General features: G+C 43.2%; 1 protein-coding gene across 4 annotated transcripts in view; it reads right to left on the reverse strand.

The window, feature by feature from the left end:
* The window catches only part of gse1b (Gse1 coiled-coil protein b), a 247,634-nt gene that overhangs the window by 25,724 nt on the left and 197,859 nt on the right, over positions 1 to 24,051 (reverse strand). For all 4 annotated transcript variants that reach the window (XM_053500513.1, XM_053500511.1, XM_053500512.1 and 1 more), the window contains exon 3: positions 4,554 to 4,751. In XM_053500513.1, the coding sequence (XP_053356488.1) occupies positions 4,554 to 4,751 (198 nt within the window). The remainder of the gene's footprint in view (positions 1 to 4,553; positions 4,752 to 24,051) is intronic.

The following is a 24,051-nucleotide window of genomic DNA, read 5'->3' on the forward strand; positions in this document are numbered from 1 at the left end:
GAATTTGTAAAAAGTTAATTTACGGATATAAAAAAAATCCTCTAAAGTAGATAAACGCCTTGAAAATGTACCACAATTTGGGCAGAAAAAAAAAAACACTTCGTTTTATCACTCATCCGGAGATTGTGAGTTCGATCCCCAGGTGATGCTGTAACCTCTCGCAGCCGAAGGTCTAGAGAGAGCTGATTAGTCGAGGACCGGATAGCACTGTCCTCCGAGGGTGTTACTCCGCCTCCAATTGCGCGCGAGCGTGCAGTTCAAAAAGATGCGGTCGGCGTCAAGTGGTTCGGAGGAAACACATCGTAGTAGTCTTAATGGGGGAGCCCCCTAGTGACGGGGAGGAATTGGACACGACTAAATTAAAGAGAAAATCGAGTTAAAAAGCCACCACATACTGAACCGGAGTGGGGTGCCAGAAAAAAAAATCAGTTTTCTATGAAACTTCTAAACAGTGACTTCTAAACAATCAACAGCACAAGTGACACATCGGTTCAGTGTTTATTCAATACAACAAGTTAATAATACTTAGACTTAGAAAATTGAAAATCACAATGCTCTAAAACAGGATCGAAGCAACAGCTTTGTTCAGTTTGCTGCATCGAACCCAACGTATACAGTGAGGAACTGAAAACAGGACTACTTTGCTGCGTGACCGGATTCCATCTCCGTAAGACAGGTTAAATAATAATAATAATAATAATAATAATAATAAATATAGTTGCGAGCAATTATGATTGGGCCCAAGCACCCTGTGCCATCACCACCCGGGTGCATGAGAAAGAAAGTGGGCACATGCATTTAGTGGGAACATACCAATACTATTATGATCTAATTTCAGAAAAGGGGGAATTTTATCTTTAGACCTCTATATATTGTGACACAGAAAGTTAACCATTTTTATTAAACACTTTTCAGCATAGGTTTAAAGCATTGTCAAGGCTGGCTTGTTTAAGAAATCTAAAATCCCTCCGCAATTTTGCATCCTCAATGTCTTGAGAGAACATCGTCAGGGTTTGGTTGCGATCGTATAAATCCCTTAGGAGGAGTATATCGAAATCCACTGGGTGTGTTTTGCAAACGACCCAAAACACCTGGCTTCCTGTTGAGTTGAGCCCATTACATGCGAAAGTTGTTTATCTCAGTGAGATCTAAATGTGTACCAGGTTTCGTGTGCATTTGTGCACGTGTGATTGAGCTACGCAGCTAAATCCTGTGTGAGGAAATCCTGAGAAAAACAAAAGGGCCCAAGCACTGTGACGACACAGGGCTGATGTCATAATGATTGGGCCCGAATAATACCAACAATAATAGGGAGAAGAAGAATATTTCTTTCAAATATTTACTCAAATTATGTGAAAGATGTATCTTGTCTAAGGTAGAAAATAAGCATCCCCAGGAATTCTCTAGATCTGTTTAGAATATTTCCCGCTAAACATCACGACAAGCCTGATCTACCAGCTTCATCCTCCATGTTGTTGTTGTTTTTTCTCCCCTTTTTCACTTTCAATTTCTGAACTGAGTCAGAAGATAAATACTGACTCATCCTATCCTCACTCGATGCATTTCTAAAGAATTTTCTGTTAGTTTTTTTTTTTTACGTTCGGGAAAAAACCCAAAAAAAGCGCCACTTTCTGACTCTCGACTCTCACCCCTCAACGCTTAACCTTCGTTCTGAGCGGCGAGCGGCAATCACGAGGAAATGATCAGTGCGCAACGGATAAGATGTCGAGATTAAAGACAACATGAAAAGTACCATTAGTTCCTGTTAGTGCTCATCCGTCCAGCTGGAGCGGTTGCTACCGGAAAGGTGCATGGTTTTTCTCTCTGAGTCTATCTGTTTGTCTGATCTACAGGCTTTCAGACTGTGTGTGAGAGAGAGAGTAAAAACAGAGCGAGAGAAAGAGAGAGATAAAAGAAAGAGAAGTGCTCTCCTCCCTGTCTCTCTGCTCCAGATGGAGGGGTCAGTGCTGCTTGGTTGCTCTCCTCGTGTCTGCCTTGACCGCACAAAAACAGGGGCAGCCCTCAGGGCAACGGCATCCCTCCTCCTCCTCCTCCTCTCTCTTTTCATCCTGCACTCATCCCTTTACTCTTTATCCAATTCCCTGATCCATCTCTCTCTCTCTTTCTCTGTCGCCTATAAGGAGACGGATTAACGGTGATGCACCTGTAGAGCGGCAGCCTTTAAAAATCACCACAAAACATCAGATCTTTGAGGGTTTTGATGCTGCTGCTACTGCCGTGAGCCTTTTCTCCTCTTCCTCCTCCTTCTTCGCGTGAAATTGACTTTTTAACCGAGCAAGAGTCGCAACATAAGCTCGGTTTATTAGCCGTAATTAGTCAGAGATGATCGCGGTGTTTGTGATTCACCGTCTCATCGAAGTGTTCGGGTCTCGCCGCACAGCGTGATGCCTGTGTGGGAGTGAAGCAGGCTGCTGAGCTAGTGTGTTGGTACTACGCACACACACACACACACACACACACACACACACACAGAGGCACGGCAGGAGTCCAGGGCACGGTAAGGCCAGGATGCACTGCATATGCTGGAAGACAACAGCGTATGCTAAAAAGGAGAATGGCTGCCAGGCACTGCGGGGGATTACACCACAACTCGCTCGGTGTATCTCCATTTGTATGGCATGTCTGTGAGTGTGTGTGTGTGTATAAACGAGTTTACAAATAATCCTTGAATCACATTTGCCTCACCCAGAATGAAGACCAGGGTGCCAATAGTTTTGCCCTCACTGATATCAGCGCGGAGAGTCATTTAAGGGAACAGGAAACCGTTTCCTCACACAGCGTGAGAGTGTGTGTTTGTGTGTGTCTGTGTATCCTGAGGTAATGAACAACAAAACAAACAACAACAAACAAAAGATGAGGAAAAAAAGACAGGGGTGCCAATACTTATGTCAAAACAGTATTAAAGTAGGCACGACACTTCGGGAAAATAATCAACTTCCAAACGCTAATGCCAACATAGTGCTTAATCACACACACACACACACACACGCCGTGGGATTGTGTTCCTGTAACAGCGCCCCCTGACTGCACAACTCTGTACAGCACAGACTGTTTTACAAAAAAAAAAAAAAAAAACTATTTTAAATATCAAACATCCTCCAGTTTACTATTCAGTTTTAACAGGCCTGTGTGTGTGTGTGTGTGTGTGTGTGTGTGTGTGTAAGAGAGAGAGATTCCCATGTGGTCTGTTTTTAAATGCCACCCACCCACAGAAACACAGAGCACCAGAGCAGAGCCAAAACAGCACAAATACTGAGATAGAAAGAAAAAAAAGAAAGAGAGAGAGAGAGAGACAAGGAGGGTTGAAAAAAAGAGGGTTAAAGAAAAAGAAAAGCAGGAGAAAGCAAAGAGAAAGGAAATAAAAACAAAAGTAAGAAAGAAAGGAAATCATAAGGAATGAAGAAATTAAGAAAATTAGGAAAAATAGTTAGGTAAAGAAAGAAAGAAAGAAAGAAAAAAAGAAAAAGATGGAGTTTATAAGATGGTGAGGAGATGAGCTTCGATTTGGATCTGAGGAGCTGAGGAGATGGTGTGTGTGTGTGTGTTTCTGTGAGAGAGAGAGAGAAAGAACAGTGGGAGTGCAAGTGTCTGTGAGGGTGGATTTGTAAAAGATTGGGGTTATGCGCTCTCTTCAGGGAGAAATAAATCAAAGCACAGAGAGAGAGAGAGAGAGAGGGAGAGATTAAAAGCAGAGATTCAGGGGTGGCTGGCTCAGAGCGCTGGGTCCGACCCCACTTACCCAGGGGTGAGCGGTTACAGAGCAGCATGTGTGTGTGTGTGTGTGTGTGTGGGTGACAGCAGGAGTCGTGTCGGACCTGTGCACACCTCAGAACCACATAAGAGTGAACAGCAGTGGTGCAGCGCAGTGTGTGTGTGTGTGTGTGTGTGTGTGTAACAGCGAGCTGTGTGGGGGAACTGGAGCTAAAATCAGACGCGGCAGCGCCATCCATCCACTCAGCAGGACACCGGAGCCAGATCCTCCCCCTCTCTGTCTCTCTATGTCTCTCTCTCTATGTCTCTCTCCCTGTGTCTCAAACCCCCGCCCCCCCCCCGCCTCTCTCTCTCTCTCTCTCTCTCTCTCTTAAGAGGGCAGGACAGGAGGTCTGGACAGCATCCTCCCTGTAGATAAGGCTCACATGACATCACCAAACAAACACTACCCTTAATTCACACACATTTTTGCCGTCACTTAGCCACACCCACAATCTCCATAAAAGGTCAATAAAACGTGTTTCCGGCCACTTTTCCTGAATCTTACCTCGTGTAAAAGATAAAAACAACATCAAAAAAATAAATAAAAAACACCACACACACACATTTCTAAAACCATGTTTTTTAGCCACGCCTACAAAACTCCATAAAAGGCTAACGAAGGTCAGTGTGTAAATGCGCGACTGAGCTTCCCGAGGGAACGCCCCTTAATCCACTTCAGTCAGATTTACCCTTAAGAAGCTGTCAGCGGATAGAGCGGCATAACATTCTGAGGTCGGAGGTCAGGGGTCAACTCTGACAGTTTTTTTTTTTTTTTTTACCTCGAGGCTCCTCGGCTTGCTTGGCCAGCTTGCGCAGGGCGGCGGCGAATCCTGAGTGAGCGGACTGAGCCGCCGGGCTGCCATTGGCCACGATGGAGCCGTTGAGGGGCGACGGCGTGAGGGGGCTGACCGTCGCCGTGGTGCGCGTCGCCGTGGAGATCATGCCTAGTGAGGGCGACTTCGGCTCATGGCTCATGCCTGCGAGAGACAGAGAGAAACAATGAGACCACGTCGCTGAGTATCATCCTGTGACTGTAATTACAACATGACACGCCGTGGCGTACGACTTCCTCTATTTTTTTTTATAATGGAAACACTCTGGTCATGTGACCAGTTCCGTAAACCCCGCCCACATCACAATGTCCACAAGTTCATCCCAGTCTGTATTTTATCATCACATTGAAATAAAACGTCTATTTTAGTGCGCGAGAGCCCTAATCCAATCCGGACGGGGTTCGAATTTCCACACACAGCAGTATCTGAAAACATACACACACACACAGACACACACACACACACACACACACACACGCTTCCATTTATAAACTGACGTGAAATGAGTCGTTGTGTTGTTGTCGGTATTTCTTTTTAGAGAGACGGCTTTACGAGCGCTCTATCGCTCCGCGTCTCGCACTGAAAGAAGACACCGGTGACAGTAGTGGAATCTCCACACACACGCGCACACACACATACACACACACACACACACACACACACACACATCTAAACCGCACACATGAGGAGTGCCTTCACAGCCTTCACTAAGGATGAGTCGAGAGTATTTTTACGCAGCTTGTGATCGAATCAGGCAGGTCGAAACAGATGCCAGGCCGTGGGCAGAGGGAGAGAGAGAGAAAAAGAGAAAGAGAGGGAGAGAGAGATAGAGAGAGAGAGGGAGAGAGAAAGAAAGAGAGAGAGAGAGAGAGTGAGAGAGAGAGAGAGAGAGAGAGACTGCAACCTGAGAGGGAGAGACGTTTTAAGAGGTGTGAGGTCACTTGTGTTACGTATGTGTGTGTGTTATGTGTGTGTGTGTGTGGGGGTGTGTGATGACGAGGTTTAGCTTCCGCGCCGCTACGAAGATAACCCCTGCCTCACCTAGTGCACTCCTGCTGAACCTCCCCGATCGATAAATAATGAAATTAAAAAAAGCACTGGGACAAACTCTTCCTTCTCACACACACACACACACACAAAACATTCCTAAAACGCTGTCTGCTTCTTGCCTTGCAAATCATCACGCTGATACGTCACAAACCTAAGTACCACTTTTTTTCCCCCACCAAGCTCAAATCCAACCAATCAGCTACAGTCAGCATCCCAAGCTCCGCCCCCTAATGTGGGGAGTTCTGTCTAAAATACAGGAACCTGTTAAGAGTGTCGAGAAGTCAAACGAGAGCCCCGTCTGAACCGCGTACAACAAAAGTGCACTCGTTTATCATAATATAATATATAATTATTTTTTAAGAGAATTGAGACAGATCGAGACGTAGCCGAGATAGCTATTACAGATGAGAGGGGAAAGGACGTAGAAGGAGGTTCAGTGATGTATCATGATTCGTTTCGATTTGATAATGTGTTGCAGTTTCTCTATAGTCCTACAGATGGCACTCTAAACTCATCACGTCACCGTCCCTATTAGCGACAGAGTCTTTTTGTCTCTCTCCGTCTCTGTGGTGTTTCTCTGGTCGATACGTGACAAAATAAAAAGGACACAGAGTTTCCAAAAAGCTCTTCCTTTGGCGCCAGTGTTAAAGCGCTGTGTAGAAGACAATGTTGCCGTGGCGACACTCGAACACCCAAATAAACAACGGTACAATAATCGTAAAGGTCGAAAGTATGAGAACATAAAGAATAGAAGAAACGCGTCGATGCGTGCTGCTGTTGTAGCGTTTATATATAAGCGTTGACTCCGTGATATATAACGTTGCCATGGCAACAAGCGGAAAACGCCCACCTCCGCGCACAAGCGCTAAAGCTCGCAAGTTCTAAGTTAAGATCGCGGCTGCGTAGCTCCTGAGTAAGTAAGGAAAACGCCTACTACCTCGACTCGGAACGCCTACTGGAAAAAACGTCCGATTTACGCCGGACATTAACTTCGGAAACATCGATTGCTGTTTACGGTACGTAAAAGTTACACCTCCAGTGGAAAGAACCGAGATGCTGGAACTACTCTGTCTTTCTTCCTTCCTTTAGGGTTCCTGAGCTTTTGACCGGAAAAAAAAACTATAACAACAAACAAACAAACAAACAAACAAACAAAAGTAAGAACACTCAGCTCACTGGAACTCGCAACACCGCCTTTCATTCGTCTGTCGCGATTCGCCCACCTCACACACACACTTTAACACACACACACATACACACGCACGGTGCTCCACGACAGCCTGAGGCGATGCTTTTTCGACACGTACGCTTGACGCGCAAACGAAACTGTCTGTTTCCCACAAACACAGAACACTAATAGTACACAACGTAAAGCGAGGGAGGAAGGGAGGGAGGGGGGAGGGGGGCACAAACTTTTAGCTTTTGGACAGATAACTGACAGTGAGTAGAAAAAAAAACTAATTAAAAAACATAAATAAAAATAAAAATAAAAAGAAGAGGAACTCAGGGGAAGTTCTGAGAAGCAGCATGTTTAGACACACACACACACACACACACACAGAGACACTGATCTCGCTGTTTCATTCTATCTCACCCAGACACACCACGACTAGCACACACCGGAATTCACACTTAGAGAAACATGCCTCACACACACACACACACGCGCGCGCGCACGCCGGCTGTTCCTCTACCCCTCCTCGTACCACTGTGCTGAGCGACCAGAAATGCCAAAGCGGCGTCTGCTTACTGCTCAAAGGAGCGTCTCCGTCTCCGTCTCCCATCGCTGCATCTTCAGACCCGCGCTCGTCCGAGCTGCCGAGGGAATCACCATCTTTCTCCTCTCACTTTCCTCCTCTCTCTCTCTCTCTCTCTCTCTCACAAAGAGCTTATCTAACAAAGCAGCACACACACACACTGCCTATCTCTCTCTCTCTCTCACCCTCCCACTTCTCTCTCTCTCTTATTCACCCACCCACTTCTCTCTCTCTCTCTCTCTCACACAACGAGTGAAAACTCTCAGCCTAGCAGCTGCTGCAATGTCACATGACCTCCTCTGCCTGCTTTCCTCTCCTCCTCCTCCTCCTCCTCTTCCCCTCTCAACCTATAATTCCTCAGCCTGTCGGAGATAACAGAGGCATGCTCACACTGCCAGGGAGAGAGAGACAGAGAGAGAGTGTGTGAGAGAGAGAGAGAGAGAGAGAGAGAGAGAGAGAGAGTGTGTGTGAGAGAGAAAGAGAAAAAGCGAGAGAGAAACATCAGGTGCCTCTCCTACCTCACAGTCACGGCTGGTCCATCTGACCCATTCTCTCTTTGAAGTTTGAGGGATTTGGCCTTGGTGTCTATGTGTGTGTGTGTGTGTGTGTGTGTGTGAGGAAAGATACGGCCCGAGGCAGAGGTGGAGGCTTGTTCTGGCGTGCACTGTTAAGACCTTAGCCATGTAACAATCTCTCTCTCACACACACACACACACACACACATATATAAATAAATATATATATATATATAGACATGACATTTTCCCTCCACGCTTTACTTGATGAAGCTGAGATCTGATTGGTCGAGACCAGACTGTTTCCCCGCCCACAAGATCAAACAGCACCGAGTTCATCTTTACACTGCTGTGTGAATAAAATAGACTGTGTGTGTGTGTGTGTGTGTGTGTGTGTGTGTGTGTGTGTGGCATCAGAGCCGGTTTTTAATATTTAATCAGACATGGCTCAGGGACGAAAGGGTTAACGAGAGGATTCATCACTCCTCCCTCTCTCGCTGCTATCAGCGCCGGCTAGAATGACTCGTTCCTTTTACTCATTTCCTCCTTGCGCGGCTCGCGGCTTCCTCAGAAAGAGAGGGAGGAAGAGAGAGAGAGAGAGGGAGGGAGAGAGAGAGAGAGAGATGGGGACGAAGAGAAACAGAGAGAGAAAGTGGGATTGAGAAAGAGAGATAGAGAGAAAGAAATAGAGAGCGACAACTAGAGTGAAAGAGTGACAGAGAGAGAGAGAAAGAGACAAAGAGTGAGAGACAGATTGAATGATAGAGAAAGACAGAGAGAAGTAACAGGAATACGGAGACGGAGAGACAGTTAAATTTGAAGCAGAGAGAGAGAGAGAGAGAAAATGAGAGGGAAAGAGAAATAAAAAGAAACATGAATAAAAAGAGAGACAGACAGTTTAAAAAGAGGCGGGAAGCTTAGTGAAGGGAGAGAGAGAGAGAGAGAAAGGAGAAGAGAAGGAGACAGGAGAAGAGAGAGAGAGATTTGGAGAAAAACAAAGAGAAAAAAAGTAATAAAGAGACAAAAAAAAAGCGATAAACAGATAAAGAGGGAGTCGCTGCCCACAGAGAAACACATGGAGATACATACGGCCTGAGGCAGAGGTGGAGACACACACACACACACACACACAAACAAACACACACACACGCTTTCCACATCACAGACCTAACACTGCTTTTGTATCAGCTGCCAACAAGAACTAACGGTACTTGTGGGCGGAGCTAGCAGTGTTTACCACATCACTCAAACGCCACAGCACGTGAAGCCACGTACAGCCAAAGTGTGTGTCTGACTCACACACACACTTACACACACACACACTCACACACACCAGCATCACACTTTCACCTAAGGTTTCATATTCCCTAACTTTGATTTACCGCTTCACACACACACACACACACACACACACACACACACACACACACACACAATGCGACACTATGACACATAATCAGGGGAAGGAGGTCACGTTTCAGGTTGAAGGTTTCAATCTCTTAGAAAAAGCTCCATCACTGCTCACGTGTTCATCACGTGACCCTGCAGGTGCTCTGTTCCACTTCCAAAGCATGATTTATGCTTCTGCGTCATCACGTCTCGCGTAGAATCCCAATCAGCGTCTCCTATGGCGTCTCCAATGACGTTGTCTACAGAATCAACTACAACAACCCCATACAGTTTAATCTACAGCTTCCCTTACAGCGCCAACTACAACGTCTTCTACTGCGTCCCCTACAGCATCACCTGCAACGTCCACTTTTGCGTCCCCTGCGGGCAAATCTACAGAATTAACTACATGTTCCCTATGGCGTCTCCTAGAGCACCAACTACAACGTCCCCTAGTGTGTAATCGACAGCGTCCCCCATGGTGCCCCCCTACTGCGTGATCTACAGCGTCCCCTATGGCATTTCCTACTGCATCAACGTCAACGTCTCCTATGATTCAATCTATAACGTCCCCTATGGCGCCCCCTACGGTTTAATCTACAGCATTTCCTACATCCAGCATCAACGTCAACGTTTATGTACGTGAAGCTTCTGTGCGGTGATTCATCTTTTGCCGTGTTACTAATGTTTTTTTTTATTATTATTTATTTTTTTAATTTGTATGTTTATGCATTTAGGAGGAAGAATATTGCAGTTCCTCTTTAACCCTTCAGATGGCGCCTGTTCACCTGTTAATCTGTTCACACATCAGCAGGCAGGACACTTACTGTATTTGGCAAAACCCACATCTAAAGAGACTTCTGATGAATTTTTTTTTATTGATATTAAATTGAGATATTTACGGAATAAGGAATCACGATATAAATCGTATAATATTGTGATAATATGGTATTGGGTGATACTTTTACGATATATCACTATATAATTATATTTTATCCTGTACTATACTACACAGTTCTATACTATACTTTAAAGCACTTCAATAACAATCAGTAACACAATCCAACTTCCAAGCAATTATAAACCATGTCACTTGTAACTGAGTCGAAAACAACGAATCTACGTACTGATGCACCTCGGTTTTGACTCGGACCGGCTTTCGACGTCGCTAAGCTCACCCGGGCGATCAGAACCTGAACCGGTGCGACTGGCTCGAAGCGTTTTTGCTTTGTTTTGGAACAACGTGACTCACAGCGTCAGTGTCTCATATCTGACTCAGCTCATTAGTTAGACCTAAATATCAAGTCCTCCGTGACCTAAATGAGGTGTTGGAGGAGAGGAAATAATAAAGTGTATGCTACTGTGACCAACACAACTGGAAAAAAAATAAATAAAAGAATGAAAACAAGCTAAACACACTCCCTTTACCCCGCTTAGACCAGGACTATCGCTTAAACGGCGGAATAAAAATGACGGAACCAGGAAACGCTTGTTTACCCGGGCGGGTTTTCCTCCTTTGAAGAAGGTGTTTGCCAACAAACAGTAATTAAATGTTGGAAAAAACAGTATGCAGATCCACACGCTGCCGGGGAAAGAAAGAAAAAAAAAGTGCAACAGAAATAAATATCAGGGCAATTATTTATTTCGCTTTTTCGTCTTAGCTTTATTTACTTTAGCAGAGAAAAAATAAAATGCCATGTGCATTAAAATATCCGAAGCAGAATGCGTAATTTACATTGCAGTAATGTTATTAATTGGCCTTAACTAGGTTTTAAAAGGTTTTCTCCAGCAGAGGGCGCTACATGGCATCTTACAGGAATAACTAGACACCCAACATAATTTACATTCTGGATAATGTTTTACATGTCATACACACACACACACACAAAAAAAAAGGAAATACTGATAAAAAAAAAAGATAAGATAAGATGAGAAGATGCTCATTTGTATTGGCACCCTTTCATGAGAGTTACAAGCAAATCCAATTAATCGCTCGCCTGTATCGTGTCTGGCTGGCCTGTAAACACAAACACGCACACACACACACACACAACACACACTCAGAGTAATCCCCAGTGGCTCCGGTGTGGCCTGGCCTGCTGAGCAGATAACAGGCAGCGTGCCCTGGAGAGCCGTTAATCTTTAACCAGGAACAGATTTGCCTATCAGCTCGTTAAAAGAAGCAGAGCACGGTAAAGCACGCTGCTATCTGGTGTTACTCATCTGCCCTCGCTCTTTACCTGGAAATTACATCTGCGTTTGTGTGTGTATGTGTGTGGACCAGTGACGAGGACATAATTATAGCAGAGAGACGTCGGTGTTACTTCACACACCCCGAGGATAGAAGGATAGGACGGAGAGACAGAGAGAGAGAGAGAAGGAGAGAGAGAGAGAGAAGGAGAGAGAGGGAGAGAACGAGCACACGGTTACAGTTCACCCAGCCTGACTGGTTCTGTCAGTGTGGTTTAAAGAGATGACACACACACACACACCTACAACAATTCCCTATCTACATCTATCATCTTAGTTGGAGATAAAATGACCGCCTCGGGTTAGTGTCACGTTTCTGATGTCTGCGCTTCCTCCCTACTTCGAATGTGTGGGCGGGGCTTAATGTGTGATGTCATAAAAGGCACATCTCCACACTTCCAAACCCATCATGAGTGATTTACAAAAACAAACAAAAACAAAAAGACGCCGCAGATTGTGTGTGTGTTCTGGACGTGTTTACGTCACATCTATATATTTTAAGCAAAGGTTGCTATGGTAACGAAGCTGTTATACGTAAGAGGGGCGTGTCCCTGATTTGATTAAATGAGATTTTAATTTGAATTGTTCAACGAGTTAAAACGACATGATTAAGGAGATGGAAATGTTGCTTCATGTCATGTGTGTGTTGTGTGTGTGTATAGTGTCTAGTGTAATGTGTGTATGTGTGCTCCATCATTACGGCCCAGGCCTGCATCCAGCTCCATTAAAGAGCTGCAGCAGACAGCAGGGGAACCATTACAGCTCTGAACACGTCTCATCCACCTACAGCATTTCACTATTACACACACACACACACAGTGAGCGAGAAAGAGGGCGAGAGAGAGAGAGAGATCAGAAGCTTGGCTTCCAGATTCTACCTAATGCACTCTGCTGGCTAAAGACTAGCATTACATTACGACACATAATCACACAAAATTACACACACACACGGGAGGAAGCGTGCAGACAAAGGCCAGACAAAGGCGCACGCGTCGTAAAAACTTATTTTTTTCCACAGATCAGCGGGGTGTTCGCTAATTCTCACAGCACACACACACACACACACACACACATTTCACACACGCCATCCTTTTTACACTCAAGTACTTTCAATCCTTTTTATCCAGTGTTTAGTTTGAAATCATCAGCATCAGCATCAGTAAAGATTGAAGACGGAGAGGCTTTCGCTACCTGAATATGATGATGATGTCATGACATCATGAGGTGATGATGTCATATCGATATCATCGTCCTTTGCTTTGCTTTTGCAAACATCATAGAGAACATGATGATGTCATTTTATTCCTTTTTTTTTAATTGTTAAAAAATAATTACGGGAATTTAATTTTTTATTAATGTTTATATATTATCAATATGTTCAATTAACTAATTAACCTCAAACCCACACACATATGTATACTGTATAAACAGTATGTATACAGTATATATACAGTATATAGCTATTATCTCGTACCACCACCAGAGGGCGCACTCGCAGCCCTGTCGAATGCGTTGTACTCGAGCAGCTTCTTTTTTCCTTATTATCCAGTTTGTTCAATATTATTATGGTGAGATTATTAACACCACATGCAAAACTTAAAGGAAAAAAGAAAGATGGATAGAGAGAAAAAGTGACAGAATTCAAAGTCTAATCATCTGACATGAACAATAAGTGATATTAGTATTAGCTCTTGTGGAAATTTAAAAAATATTTTAAAAAAATAAAAAAAAAACAGGAATGAAAAAAAAAAACACCCCCAAAATTTCCCGGGAAACAACGATGGAATTTTACTTTTTTTTTTTTAATGAATGATGTCACATTTTTCTCGCCGCCTATAAGAAGATATAAACGCTTTCTTCTGGTTACATAATCCAAACACCATCAAAAGTGTGATCAAGCGCTTATTTAAAAATGAACCTTACGATGAGGATTTCCGTTTTTGTGTCCCCTTCCTTTCAAATTCTCTTACACACATAAACGCGTATTGATTTAAAAAAAAAACCTCTGGCCAAACTCCCACTGCGAGTGCTGTGCTGTTTGCATCTCATTTGGATTTGATGCATATTCATATATCTGACCGTTCTGTATGTGTAGGGAAAAACGTGACACTGATCTCTTCTTCTGTGTAAAAGTATCGCGGTGTGATTAGAGTGTGTATCACGCCGCTTCTCTTTTATTCTCTCTCTCTGTTCTCTCTCTCTCTCTCATTCCTCTCGTCCCCGTCCCGGAGGTGCAGATGACACGGTGGTCTTCCGCGTTAATGGTTCAAGAGCCAGCGCTAATCAGAGCTCAGATGTTGTCCGCGGTTTGCTAATTTTGCTAATTACTGCTCCCTGTGCTCTGCCGGAGCCCAGGCTAACGCGGTTCCTGACAAACACATACACACAGAAAGAAAGGCACAAATACACACACACACTCAAATGCCCCAATTACAACCTAATAGCCTGTCTGCCTGAGAGAGAGAAAGAGAGAGAGAGAGAGAGAGAGAGAGAGAGAGGAAAAGGATAATCATGAATGAGGGGGAGAAAGGGGTTTCATGTGTGTGTGTGTGTGTGTGAGACATACAGAGACAGAGAGAGAGAGACTCATCAGGAGACACATGCTGGGCTCGTCTCCATGGCCACACTCTGAGAGCCCGGCTGGAAGACAGCGCATCCTGGGTAAGACCTAATTAACGAACGATATCAGACTCTGGAAAAACTGCAAGGAATCATGGGTAGTGTAGTCTACTTTCTCCTCACAGCTCGTCCCCACATTACCCTTTTGAAAGAATACACCGTTTAAAAAAAAATGTAAATAAAAAAGGCATGACATAATATATATAATACACGTCGGATCTTTGAATCAGATTATCACCAGGATTGTTTGCTTTTTGTTTTTTTAGAAATCTTGATCAGAAGCTTATATTTGTTTTTATGTTTTCTTTAAAACTGACACTCTCAAAAAATACATGTTTTTATTACACGTAAAAAAGAAACCTAATAAGTTTTATTAATTAAAAAAACGACACTTTTTATACTTTCACTTCTCGGATATCCTGATGATTTCTTTTTTCCCTTAATTATCCTGTTTGTTTATTTAATGTATTTTTTTTGCTTGATTCATTAGTTACTCGTTAAAGCCGTTAAAATAAACACATATCCTCAGATTCTCCTGACAATACAATGATATAATACCGACGTCACACCTCGCCACGCAGCGTGACTGCGCCCGAGGATTATGACACGACTCCGCAGATAAACAAATAAATAAATAAAAGCAGGAACCGGCTTCGAGGAAGGAAACCGTTAAACACCGAACGCTGCGTGAAGGAAAGGTATTCGAGCTATGCTGAGCTAATCCACATTCAAAACAAACAGGCAGAACAAGAACACACACACACACACACACACCATATGACACTCAGCTGATCTGGCATCTGGTTGTGGCACTTTAATGAAGCCTTGCTCCTGACCTTCGCCATCTGACTAACAACAGATCAGAACGCGATTGTGGAATAATTAAATAGTCTGTGTGTGTTGGGGGGGTCACAGTTTTTGTTTGTTTTTGTTTAAGCACCGCCCACATGACATCAGTGTCCGATCCTCCGCGTTACCAGTTTCCTTCTTCTCCTTCCTGCTCGGAGAAATCACCTCCGTGAACTCGGGCAAACATCTCAAACATTCGGCCACGCCCCTGACCTCGTTATACACGACACACCGGAGGTGTGCTGCTGACAGAAGGGGAAAAAAAGCTTACTGGCATTCTAGGTGTCACTCCTTTAGCGTCCGGCATTTGGTTTGACGTCAATAAAACCGAAAATAAAAGTAAAATGTTACTGCTGCGTTCTGCAGGATCTTAGAGAGAAAGAGAGAGGGAGCACTAAAACTGGAGACTCCTTCCATAATCCTTAAAAAAATCTGTATGCAATTGAACTTTTAATTAACATTTGGTTAATCAAAATCTTTGAAAATTAACACTGATAGAAAATAGACACATAATCTGTAGAAAACGTCACCAGAGTGAACGATTTATCAAATACTGTGTTAAAACTTTTAATGATTCAAAATATACCACTTATGTTTGTTTTGCGTTTATTTTTCTGTAGGTCACTTATACGCCACAAAAAAACAATAAAGAAATATAAGAAAAACGCATTATTAATGTTCTTACATTATTAATGACAGACACATCACACCAGTGACAATTCTTAACATGAATTTTTGAGAATTTCAGTTTTTTATATGCAGTATATATATATATATATTAAATGCTTTAGAATGACATCACAACTTCTTTGCTTATCACTGGCGTAAACGCGTCACTGCTGTACTGTGTGTGACTCGTCATGTCACTCGTTAGCCTCGTTACGGATCTGCTCATCGCGAAATGAACAGAGCGGCACTTCTTCAAAATTTCACTTCCTCTTTCTTTAAAATGTGTCACAAGCATCAGGTTTCCTTAGCGTTCGACAGAAAAAGCTTGTGTCAGGGCTCAAACAGGCGACTTTGAAGTGTGTGAATCAACAGGCTCGATCTGACAACGTGTGTGAAAAGTGGTGCGATTAGACACTTGGGAAGTGTGTGCCGGGTGTAGGGTGTGGTGTGAGAGTGTGCCAAACAAAAACAACAAAAAAAACAAACACTCAAAAAAAAAGGCACCGCTGTTCCTGAATCGTTCTCGTCTTCCTGCTAGAGCTCACCCGGCGCGGAAAAAGCCCTGTGAACTCGGGCGTCCGTGTTCCTGAGAACCACAGAGCGATAAGAGTGTGTGTGTGTGTTTATGTGTGTGTGTGTTGTAGTCTGGGCGGTTGTGCTTCTTATCTCCGACTCCAGTGTTGCTCGCACTGCGTTTGTTTAGCCGCTGCTTATCAGCTCCAGAGGGATTAGCCTGAGCAACTGTCAAACACTCTCACTGCGTTCTCAATGCCCTCATTCAGCCCCGGTCCGCTCCTGGGGCCTTCGCTCGCTACACGCACACACACACACACACAAGACTACACAGTCTGAGAGGTACCTGAGTAGGAAACCACAAGTAGTTAGCAAACAAATCACGTATGAACATTCCTCAGAACGTGATCCCTCTCCTGAGCGAGAACTTCCTGAAGGAACCCTGACCTGACTCGGCGTATTAGTTTATCAGAGATTTAATCACAACAGGATCCACCTCAAATAGTTCCTGGTTTGCAAAAACAAAAAATAAATTAAAACTGCCTGTTTTTGGATAATTTAGGAACGAAGGGTGTTTGTTTTTACCCGATCGTTTCTGAGTACAGCGTACTTGGGCACGGTCCAATCAGATATATAGGCGCCAATCATACCTGAAGACGGAAAATAGACCGCTGTCTAGACGTGACATCATCAGTGCCGTCTGTCTCCTCTGAAATCTCTCACGCGAGAGTGTCGCTATTGACATATTTTTTCACTTTTTTTCTGGTGTCAATATCAGGCAGGGTGCCAAAATTAATGCAAACATCCTCGTTCTTATCTTCTGTGATGGCAGTGTGTGGAAAAAGGACAAAGATTTAGACAAGTGGATTGGTACGCTTTACATTGTATGTTTGTGTCAAAGGCGTATAAGACTCACATCGTCGGACTTAGGAACAAATCCGACTTATGAACTACCGGAGAATAGTAATAATGTGGACGCTGGATAATTTAATAGTAATAATTTAGGACCCCCAAGGGTCCTAAAGCGAAAATGCTCTAAACTGAAAAACAGCTGACTGAAATTAAAATGTAAACAAAAAACAAAAATAAACAATAGAAATACAGCACTTAAGGCCTGGCTGTCACGGGATAATAATCACCAATTAACATGAAGAAGATGAAGGACGCTGGCGTGATATGAAGATGTTTCTGTGGTGGAGTTGAGGTTCTCACACCTGACACACACACACACACATATATACTATATCTATTCACTTTTCTTAACCATACTTATTATTATTATTATTCAATCCTGCATTTTAAGCTAATGTATTGTCAGTTATGGAAGTTTTATCCAACACGCTATTGAAAGAAAAAAAGTAAAATTTTTGAGACTTTTTGAGAATCATGATATCGTACTGTATTGTATCGTCGTGCTTCCCTGACACCTTTTTCATCATCATACAGGAAAGGAAAATTTACATCATTACAGAAATAAAAACTTGTGCCTGCATTTCAACAATATATGCTTTAAAGTGTTTCCCTGATGCCGGATGTATAAACCTGACACCTCAAACACACACACACACACACACAGAGCGGTTGTTTCCAGGTGCTGCCCTCTGAATGCTGCTGCGTGTTCAGACGCGTCTGGCGCCGTGGATAAGATCAGCGCGAGCTCTTCCAGCGCTGCTGTCCATTTGCATATTGTTAGAAGCAGAGGGCGGGTAGGCAAATCAGAGCTGCGATTCCAAGTCGGCTTTCAAGGCTAATTTGTGATTGTACGAAGTGTAACTGACGCTCGTGTGAGAGTGTCTGGACGCCTCTTAAACCGCACCGACCCCCAGGGGGCACTGTGGCACTCAAATCCATCCTGATGTATTACGTTTGTGTGTGTGTGTGTGTGTGTGTGTGTGTGTGTGCATGCGTGTAGGGGCGGTTTGGGTGTGTGTGTGTTCTCATCAGGGGTGTAATTTAGCTGTTCCGCTTCATGAGAAAGTTCAAAAGAAAAGTCATGAGGAAGTCCTGGCTTTGATGTTTATTTACAAGTCTTGTGTTATCTGCTGCTGCCGTGAGTCTCATCGTGACTAATATCAGAACAGCGCGGGCAACGATCTAAATACTGCTGGAATTAAGAGGTGCGAGGAAACACCCGACCCTTCCCCCTTTTGATCTGGATGTGAAAAGGCCACAGAGAGAGAGAGAGAGAGAGAGAGAGAGACCTAGAGGCCTTTGCTCTCTACAATGGCACTTTGCAGACAGGTGGCTTTACGATACATTTGCACAGCTGCTCTCTCTCTCTCTCTCTCTCTCTCTCTCACTTCCTGTTGATCTCAGGCACCAGCCGCGAGAGAACCCCTGGTCTGTACAGGCACCTCGGCACACAAGTCCAATCACAGGCCCGCGTTCGACACACTGACGGGCCGCCATGTCACCTTTAATGCTAGTCAAATACAGTCACTGCCGAGGCAAATGTGCAGTTTGAACACATGCAAACTCGGGCCTGTTGAAGGGTGTGTTTGTGTGTGTGAGAGGTGTGTGTGTGTATGGGAAGGGGGGGGGGTGTTTGTTGAACATGTGTGTGTGCTAAACCTCTAACGAACGCTTGCCAAGTCTTTGATAAATACATGCAAAGATAAACTAATCGATCCGCCGCTTTCTTTTATACTGAGAACTCAAACAAACAAAAAATAGACAAGATGACAAACCATAGACCTGCACACAAAAAGAGTGTAGAAATTATTATTTTTAAATTGACATTACATCATGGGTTTAGAGGATGCTAGGTCAGGTGAACCATCCAATCCACACACACAAAACTTAGCCAAGGTTTTTTTACACCAGATGCCCTTTCTGACTGGCACAACCCTCTCACATTTTATCTGACTAAGATTTGAGCTTCGGGTGAGGAATCGAACTCTTATCCCAAGTGAAGGTCAATCTTAATCCTAAGGCTTCAGCATCATCTTGTCAGCACGATGCTGTGCTTCTATGCAACTTTGTGGCCACAGTTTGGGAAAGACCCTTTTCTATTCCAACATGACTCAGTATGAACCAGAATAAAAGACATGGTTTAGAAGAACTTGACCGGCCCTAACACAGAGCCCTGACCTCAACCCCATGGAGCACCTTCGGGATGAACTGAAACGGAGATAGGAATCAGTGCCTGACCGCATCATAAGTGCTCTACAGAATAAAGTGTTAATCTGTTATAGTAAAAGGGGGACGACTCCATATTGAAATGCCGTATATGTATTGGATACAATGTCACTGCGAAAAATAGTTTTGCCCATATAGTGTGTGTGTGTGTATATATATATATATATATATATATATAGTGATGAGCATTGTGTTTATTCCTATTTCATGACAGTGGTGGGACCTCTGTTTACCTCATTCCCACACACACACACTACAGGCAATTTGGGAATGTCAATTAGTCTAAGCTGCATGTCTTTGGACTGTAGGAGGAAACCAGTGTCCCCGTAGGAAACCCACCAAGCACGGTGCAAACAAACATGCAAACTGTATGAACACACACCCCAAGGCGGGAATCGAACCCAGAACCTGGAGGTGCAAGGCGCCCGTGCTAACCACTTAACGCCTGTGCCACCACATACACACACAGAAACAACTTATACATAATGTTTTATGATAAATAATTATAAAGACATCCAGAATGTCTCATAAGCTAAAAAAATACCAATTCCTGCATATAAGAGCACTCTAAACCACCTCTAGTCATTTCCATATCTCTATCTCTATCACGGAATCTCGTTCCATCAAAGCTCTGGAAAATCTCGCGAGATTTCTTTTCACGGATTAGCCGGCCAAAATAAACAGCTCGTGCTCTTTTTTTTTTAAGTTCTCATTGTTGCTCTAGGATTAATAACCTTCTTTTTTATTATTATTATGATTATTTTCTGATTAAAGACCTGTCCGGGCATTTGTTTCCAGTTTTATTTAGTTTATTTATACATCTAATGTATTTATTAAATGTTTGTAATGACTTTTTTTTATTTAAAGCGGTTAAAATAAAAGCGCTCGCGCGAACCGCTGTCGCTTATAAAAGCTCGTGCGCGAAAAGTCGTATTAGTGCGTTATTACACGTTATAACCTAAAAAAAAAAACACGTTGGTTTAAGCCGCGCATGGTGTTACAGGTCCATTAAAAAGCCAGGCAAGATAGTTAAACATACATGCAAGACAAGAAGTATAATAATCTTAATAACAATCATGATAACAACGTTTATTATTTCTATATTTTAAAAGAAAATGAAGACTAAATCAGGATGAAAATGGTGTAATGTAATATTACAGAAGCATAGGTATATATATAGACATGTTTGTGGTTTTATAAGAAGAAGAGGAAAGCAGCAAATGAAACAAACACATGCGCGCGCACGCACGAGCGCAAGCGCGCGCCGCTTTAATAAAGACCTTAAACAAACTCACCGATGTTTTATTATTATTTTTTTAAGACCCTAAAGTCCCGCTTCGTTCTTCCTTCCTTATAAATCCCAGTTGAGGTAGAAGCGTGTATCCATTGTGTCTCACACACACACACACAGAAAGAGAGAGAGGCTGTGTGTGTGTGAGAAAGCGACTTTGTTGACGTACTGGAGAGCGCGAGCGAGCCGGCTAAGTGGGAGGAGCTTTCGAGCGCGAGAAAGGAGGAGGAAGAGGGGAAGGAGGAGGAGGGAGGGCAAGCACCTGCTCGCGACCGCGAAAGGGGAGGAGTGGAAGGAGCGGTCAGGGGGAGGCGGGGTGAGAGAGGGAAAGCCACGCCCACCGGAAGTCAAAATGAAGTGATGTATGTGACAATTAAACAAACAAAACACAAAAAACAAAACTAAAATTGCTAATCTGCTAAACTGCTAATCATCATCTTCCCACAAATTGCAATTTTAAGTTTACACTTCTATTTAAATTCTATTTTATTAGTAATCTTGTACATATTGTTTTTTGTCTAGCTTACAGTTTTCTACATTTGTATAATTGTATTTTTTTAAAATATATTTTTATTTACATATTTGAATATTCTCTCTCTGTTTTTATTTCACTTAATACAATTTATTAGTGTTCCAGTTCATCCTGATGGTGCTCCATGGGGTTGAGGTCAGGGCTCCGTGTTCGGCCCAGTCAAGTTCTTCCACATCGAACTCATCAAACCATGTCTTTATAGTCCTTGCCAAAGTCATGTTGGAATAGAAAAGGCTCTTCCCCAAACTGTTGCCATAAAGTTGCATAGAAGCAGAGGATTATCCGAGATGTCTTGGTATGCTGAAGCATTAAGATCGACCTTCACTGGGGATAAGGGGCCTAATTGAAACACCTGAATTCAATAATTAACAGGTTTGGCCAAATACATATGTCCATATAGTGTACCTTGAAGTATTACAAGATTAACCTGTCTGTCTGGCTAAAATGCTGCAAATTTAGTGGCTTAGTGGTTAGTATTGTCGCTTCACACCTTGTGGCAATCTTTGCATGTAGTGTTTGCATGTCCTCCCTGTGCCCTGTGGGTTTCCTCCACATACTCATCTTTTCCAGACGGCCCTACAACGCGTGCTGTATTCTGGTATGCCGTTTCCAAATGTATAATCCGGTAGTGTATGATCAACTTCCTGTGATGGATGTAAGGATGAATGCATAGTTGTTATGATTATAACTATCATAACTACGGCTTCCATCAGCCACTGCACCTTATCAAATCACATCACCCGAGTCACATTTTGCTCTTGTACAGCACTCAGGGTCTGATTTTTGTCTTATCTTTTTGTCACTTCTTGAAGTGTCAATGTGTTTCCACTTTATGGATCTACATTCCATGCATTCTAGTTCCAGGGTTTTTTTTTTTGCATAATTAAATCAACATAATCTGCATTAAACATGCACTTTCACCTTCAATTCATGACAATTGTAGATTGTAAATCTTGTGCCCTAAATAATTATTCAATGCAAATAATGCACAAAAAGATCCGAAATAAGCTCATGAAAAAACAAACAAACTATGAAACAGATCCATTGTGGTGCATGCACATTTTTGTTTGTCCACTCCACAATTTATTTTTACTTAAACTCTACTTATTTTTCTGTTAATGTACTGCCTAACTGAATTTGCTCAACATACCAGCGCTCTTCAAGTCTTTTGAAATTCCTAAAGAAGTTGCACGACGTTTCTGATCTCATGTGTTTTATATTCTATGATTTTGACATGACTGACTGTGCACGGCCACCTCACTGCTTCAGTTTAGGATGAGGGCATTTTCCAACAGACTTTCAATGGCATGTCATTGCCCTGACAGGCCACTAGGGGTCAGAAGTCCACCAAACGCAGCAACACTAATGAGAGCTCTCTGTCCATCAATGGTTTCAGTGTGGACAAGCAGTCAATAGGCCAGTGTTGGTTAACACCGGTCATCACAAAGAGCAAATCACTCCCGCGGGACATGAGATCCAGTCAAGGCGTCTGGCTTTTTTTGGCACCGCTGCAATGAATCTTTGTGCTTCCAGTGATACGGCCATTCACGGAAATTCGTAACAATTAACAGGAAATCCGGGTTGATCAAATGACAGCCTGCCTGGTGGATAAAAAGGAACGTCCATGGCGTGACAAAACAAGAATGTCAGTCTGATGAGCGTGATGTCTATTTAACACATGGGTAGAATTTCTCAGGATGGATTTTTCAGGTTCGAGTGCCCTAAATGTGCATTTAAAGGACCCGTATTCTACTCATTTTTACCAATTTAACATTTAAGCCCTCCAATCCAAAAAAAAAAAAAAAACTGTCAGCTGAAATATCACTCAGATCACATATTTGGGCGTTCCTGAAAGACCTCTTGATTCACTCCTATTTCATACAAGCTGTTTCGGCATCCTTAGTTATAAATCTAAATGAGACTACACACATGCCTATTGGCAAAAGTGCATAAGTCCAGCCAATCAGAATGCTAAAAAGGAGATTTTTATACCCCCTCCCCTCCCCCCATTTTCCTTGCCTGGAATGACATCATATCAGGCAGGAAATTTACACACCATGTTCAAACGCATTTAAGGACAACAATGGGACGGCACAGAATGTTTCAGTTTTTTTAAAATATATATTTTGTCTGTGTATACACACACACACACACACACACACTAGAGACCCATGCGGATGTCCAAAGGAGAAAAAAAGGTCCAAAAACCGACTTTTGCATAACAGGTCCATTTTAAACTCTCAGAGGGTCAAATCATTTTATTCTGCTTGTAACTCCAGACATTTCTCCTTAGACACCTTCACCCAAGCCACCTGCTTTTCCCTGCCGTATGCCTTCGCTAGACACAAAACCTGCTCATTTAGAAGGAAATCTATTTCAGTTTCAGTGTGGAAGATGCCATGTGATGCCATATCTTGGAGAAAAAAGAATGTAGATAAGCCAGTCCAGCGGAGGGAAGGTGAAGTTGAAGGCTGCGAGTTTAATCGCTTTGCATGTCTGCGGCGAGGACGAGCCTCCCTGGCGAGACAAGCAGTTTTTTTTTTTTCCCCGAGGTGAGCGAGTTATGATACACTTCCCTGTCTCTCTGTCTCCCTGTCTCTACTGTAACTTGACCCTCGTTTTGCTTGGGGATTCCTGGGTTAAGGAGGTGTCTAAGGGCCACTCGTGCTCTTGTCAAAACATTAAAACTGCATCCTGGGTGCAAGCGTGCACATGTATAAGTGTGTGTGAGAATGCACTGACCCTAAACGAGAGCAAGTATATAATCCTGACAACTGTATGTAGTGCGCACTTATGAAGTTCACTTATCTCTGACACGGCGCTCCTAACACACAAAGACAGGATTTGCGCATGGTCACAATGCTGCCTTGAC

The sequence above is a fragment of the Clarias gariepinus genome, chromosome 7 (assembly GCF_024256425.1).
Source record: "Clarias gariepinus isolate MV-2021 ecotype Netherlands chromosome 7, CGAR_prim_01v2, whole genome shotgun sequence".
Taxonomy (NCBI): Eukaryota; Metazoa; Chordata; class Actinopteri; order Siluriformes; family Clariidae; genus Clarias; species Clarias gariepinus.